The sequence below is a fragment of the Physeter macrocephalus genome, chromosome 20 (assembly GCF_002837175.3).
Source record: "Physeter macrocephalus isolate SW-GA chromosome 20, ASM283717v5, whole genome shotgun sequence".
In the NCBI taxonomy this organism is placed as follows: domain Eukaryota; kingdom Metazoa; phylum Chordata; class Mammalia; order Artiodactyla; family Physeteridae; genus Physeter; species Physeter macrocephalus.
In genome coordinates, this window is record NC_041233.1 from 47,969,145 (window position 1) to 47,974,809 (window position 5,665).

General features: G+C 38.0%; 1 protein-coding gene across 1 annotated transcript in view; it reads right to left on the reverse strand.

Annotated features, from left to right (window-relative positions):
- The window catches only part of SLC16A12 (solute carrier family 16 member 12), a 29,687-nt gene extending 25,675 nt beyond the window's left edge, over positions 1-4,012 (reverse strand). The window contains 1 exon segment of the mRNA XM_024121146.1: positions 3,810-4,012. Coding sequence (XP_023976914.1) covers positions 3,810-4,012 — 203 coding nt within the window.
- Positions 4,013-5,665: the final 1,653 nt, after the last annotated feature.

The window sequence follows — 5,665 nt, forward strand, 5'->3', positions numbered from 1 at the left end:
ATAAATCCAAGGAGAAACACGCCAAGACACATAATAATCAAACTGTCAAAAATTAAATACAAAGAAAACATATTAAAAGCAGCAAGGGAAAAAAAAATAACACACAAGGGAGTCCCCATAAGGTTAACATCTGATCTCTCAGCAGAAACTCTACAAGCCAGAAGGGAGTGGCAGGACATATTTACCAAATGTAAATTAGATAGCTAGTGGGAAGCTGCCGCATAGCACAGGGAGATCACCTCTGTGCTTTGTGACCATGAGAGGTGTGGGATAGGGAGGGTGGGAGGGAGGGTGATGCAAGAGGGAAGAGATATGGGAACATATGTATATGTATAACTGATTCACTTTGTTGTAAAGGAGAAACTAACACACTATTGTAAAACAGTTATACTCCAATAAAGATGTTAAAAAAAAAAAAAAGAAATTGATCCCATTTACAATAGCATCAAATACAGTAAATTTAACTAAGAGCATGAAAGATCTCTATGCTGAAAACTACAAGACATCAGTGAAAGAAACTGAAAAAGACACAAATAAATGGAAAGATATCCCATGTTTGTGGACTAGAAGAATTAACATTATTAAAATGTCAACACTATCAAAAGCCATATATATATTCAATGCAATTCCTACCAAGAATCCAATGGCATTTTTTACAGATGTAGATAAAACACTCTTAAAATTTATATGGAACCACAAACGACCCTAAATAGCCAAAGAAATCCTAAGAAAGAGGTATCACACTTCCTGATTTATAACTATAATATAAAGTTGTAGTCATCAAAACAGTTTGGTACTGCCATAAAAACAGACAAATAAACCAGTGGAACAGAACTGAGAACCCAGAAATAAACCTAAGCATCAACTAATATTTGAAAAGGGAGCCAAGAATATTCAATGGAGAAAAGACAGTCTCTTCAGTAAATAGTGCTGAGATAATTGGATATTCACATGTACAAGAATAAAACTAGACCCATATTTTAGACCACTCACAAAAATTACCTTGAAATGGATTTAAGGATTAAATATAAGACCTGAAACTATGAAACTACTAGAAGAAAACATAGGAATAAAGTTCCTCAACATGGATCTTGGTAATGATTTTTTGGATATGTCACCTAAAACACAAGTGACAAAATAAAAAATAAACAAGCAGGACTACATCAAACTAAAAAGCTTCTGCACAGCAAAAGAAACTATCAACAAAGTGAAAAGAATGGGAAAAAATATTTGCAAACCACATGTCTGATAAAGGGTTAATATCCAAAACATACAAAGAATGCACACAACTCAATAGTAAAAAAACAAATAACCCAATTTAGAAAATGAGCAAAGGACCTAAATAGACATTTCTTCAAAGAAGATATACTAAAGACCAACAGGTACATGAAAAGATGCTCAACATCACTAGTCGTTAGGGAAATGCAAGTTAAAACCACAATGAGCTATTACCTCACACCTGTTAAAATAGTCATCATCAAAAAGATAAGAGATAACAAATGCTGGTATGGATGCAGAGAAAAGGGAACCCTTGTGCACTGTTGATGGGATTGTAAATTGGTACAGCCACCATAGAAAACAGTAGGGATAAAAATAGAACTACCATGTGATCCAGAAATTCCACTGTTGGGAACAGATCCAAAGAAAATGAAAGCACTAACTAGAAAAGATATCTGCACCCCCACGCTCATAGCAGCATGATTTTTAATAGCCAAGACATGGATGGATGAATGGATAAAGAAGGTGTGGTATATATATACAATGGAATATTATTCAGCCAGAAAAAAAATGAGAAAATCCTACCATTTGCAACAATATGAACGGACTTTGAAGGCATTCTGCTAAGTGAAATAAGTTAGAGAGAGAAAGACAAATACTGTATAATCTTAAATATATGTGGAATCTAAAGCAACAACTAAGCACATATAAAAAGAGATCAGACTTATGGTTACCAAGGCGGTGGGGAGGGGAAGGGAATTGGAGGAAGGTGGTCAAAAAATACAAACTTCCAGTTATAAGATAAACAAGTACTAGGGATGTCATGAACAATATGATGACTACAGCTAACACTGTTGTATGATATATAGGAAAGTTGTTAAAAGAATAAATCCTAAGAGTTCTCATCAGGAAGAGAAAAGTTTTTTTCTTTTTTCTTTTCTTTCCTTTTTATTGTAGTTATATGAGAAGACGGATATTAGCTGGACCTATACTATATGTAAATCAAATCATCATGCTTACAAACTATTATATATAAAATAGATAGACAACAAGGTCCTAATGTATAGCACATGGAACTAAATTCAATATTCTGTAATAAACCATAATGGAAAAGAATATATATATTCAGTTTTATATACACACACACACACACACACACACACACACACATAAAAAATTGAATCACTTTGCTGTACACCAGAAACTAACACAACACTGTAAATCAACTATACTTCAATAAAAAAATCATGCTGTATGCCTTAAAATTATATAGCGATGAATGCCAATTAGTTCTCAATAAAACTGGAGAAAGAACTAACTCTCCAATAGGCACTGATCCTCTGAACTGACAAATCACCGCGCAGGCTGCTTTCCTTGTCTCTGTCTCCAGTTCTCTTGGCTGCTTCCTGGTGTGTCACCCTTTTCTCCTCTGAGCCTATTGTGCTCAGGTATCCTCCTCTCAGCCTATCCCAGGAACCTCTGAAAACAGGCTTTTGCTGCCAGCCACAATCCTCTTTTCTGGTTCCCAGCTGCCCTTCCTATAGAAGCACTAAGCTCACTTCCAGAACTCTCCTCTCATGGGAATGATGAAAGCTTCCACATGTAAGAACCAAGATGAAAGAGATTCCTTTTAACTCTATGACCTCCTCACTCCCAGAACACAAGATCCATAATCTAGACGGGAGAAAAATCAGACTCAACTATCATATTATTTTAAACAAATCTACAGTTTATTTTGACACATAATCAAGGAATCATTATTGTAGCAAAAACAAACATCCTGCTTCTTTCCTGCATTATCTATTTGTTATGGGGGGAACATCGATGCTTTTATTGATGATGCCATCAAGTGAAGTTATGTAGTGCAAATCAGTTTCTTTGGCTGCCAAGGGAGTGTTGCCAGAGAAGAGCAACAGAGTTCAATTTGAATGAAGGCACCTCTGGAGGAGAGAGCTAGCACATGCATATTTCAACTGTGGCTTTATTCCAAATGTAAATGAGATGAATGCATCTCAGTGTATGCACGTTTAACTTAAGTATAGTCAAGGCTATGCCCTTGGGTAAAAGGAAAAGAGGAAACATGACCAAATGAGATGAGAGAATCCCTGCATTTATGCTGTTTCTCTCCTTCAACCTAGAAATCAGCCTCCACTACCACAGCCAAGTGCAAAATGAAGCAAAAGAATTTAAACTCTAGGCTTTAAGCTTCCAACGGCTCAGTATTCTGGTGAGCTGAGAGGTTTTCAAGGACTGTTTTGAGCTTATATATTTGTACTTTGTGGGATGAGCTGCTTATGAAAATAAATGTCTGGCATAGCCATAATATTTAGCTGAAAAATGTCCTAACACTCCAGGTTTATGTGTCAGAGATGATAAGAGACCACTATCCAGGACTTTTAAGTGTCAGAAAATCACATTCCTTGCAAAGAAAAAGATATCCGAGCAGTCAAAGAAAATACACACACACGCACAAAACATATATTTACACATATATTTTCACAATGACAGGTTCAGAACTAGAATGAAGCCGACTTAGAAAAAAAGACAAGCCAGGTCATCTGATAATAAATCGAGAAGAAAGTCCCACCTACCTGGTTACTGCCCGGGTGCAGATGGTTACAAGGAAACAGCCAGCCACAATCATCCAGCCCCATCCTCCATCCGGTGGGGAGGTAGACCGAGCTCTATTTACTTTTGCCATGGTTTCAGTTCTTTTTTCTTCTTTTCCAAGTTACTCCAACAGCCCAGTTATGATCTTGGAAGGGTCTGCTGTCCAGTGATTTCCTGTTGGCATTCAAGACTGGCATAGAGTGCTACCTGGCACATGGGTTACCGGCCATCTAAAACCAAAAATCAGGACATAGTTGTATTTTATTGCCATATCCAAAGATAGTTTTTCACTTGCTGAAAATGATTATTACTGTCCTGTTAAATATGATTATTCGTTAACTATGAATACTGGCCTGGTGCAAAGACCATTAGTTGTCCTTGGAACCTCTCCCCCTTCTTCTTTTTTTAATAACAGATCTTCTCAACTTTTAGCCAAATCCATGACGACAGTTTGGATACCATACCTTGAAGGTAGACGTGGCAATGTGGTTTAGTCTAGACTAAAGGGATATGAGCAAAATAATACATGCCACTTCGGGTTCCTCAGCTCAAAGGCAAAGGCGCTTTCTTAAGACTTCCACCACCTCCTTTCCCATAGACTGGAATGTGGATGTAGGGGATGAGACAGTTCCAACCACACAGGCCCAGACATCGCCCTAGGGGCTGGCAGAGGTACAGGACAGAAGGAGCCTGGGTCCTCAAACGACTCTGTGGGGAAGAGGTGCCTCTCCAGCTCCCGACTTCACACACCCCTCACTGTTACACCAAAGGTAAATAAGCCTCAGTTTTATTTGAGGCTCTCTATTCTGGAGTCTTTCTGTTACAACAGCTTAGGCTATGTCTTAATTATTATACTGAATGATTCTGAAGGTAACTGCGTTGGCCTTTCTGACCAAGAATGCTATAATTCTTAGATGGAAAAAAATGAAGCAAGAAGAGAATGAAAAATAAGTGAAACAGAATAGAAAGCCCAGAAGCTAGCACATAATAATTCAATACAACTAAATATGGTAGCAAAGAGGGATGGGGAAAAAAAGGATTATTTGCTACCTCCCGTTAAAACTCTCCATTTAATTCCTTTTTAAAAAAAATAAACTTATTTATTTTATTTATTTTTGGCTGCACTGGGTCTTTGTTGCTGTGCGCGGGCTTTCTCTAGTTGCGGTGCGCGGTCTTCTCATTGCGGTGGCTTCTCTTGTTGCGGAGCACGGGCTCTAGGCATGTGGGCTTCAGTAGTTGTGGTGCACGGGCTCAGTAGTTGTGGCTCGTGGGCTCTAGAGCGCAGGCTCAGTAGTTTTGGTGCATGGGCTTAGTTGCTCCATGGCATGTGCGATCTTCCTGGGCCAGGGCTCGAACTCGTGTCCCCTGCATTGGCAGGTGGACTCTCAACCACTGCGCCACCAGGGAAGTCCCTCCATTTAGTTCTTAACCTTCTAGATAGATCAGAGTTAAATGTAAAAAAGAAGTCATTTAAAATCTAGGAGAAAACATATGCAAATAATTATCTAACCTCTGGATGGGAAAACGACTCCCTGAGATGTAAAGTAATGTTAACAAACCAAGGGAAAATTTTTTTGATTTGTCTAAATTAAAATTTAACATGTCTATACACCAAAACATGTAATAAATAAGACCAAAAGGTAAACCATAGACTTGGGGGAAAAAAATAAGCAACACATGATTCAAAGAAGTAATATCTGCAACATTAATTCATTCAACTACCAACACTTATGGAGTATCTAATATGTGTTAGGCATTATTCCGGACACCGAGGATTCAGTGATAAGCAAGACACACACAGCTCCTTGTGGCAGACAGATTCTAAGCTACGTCTACG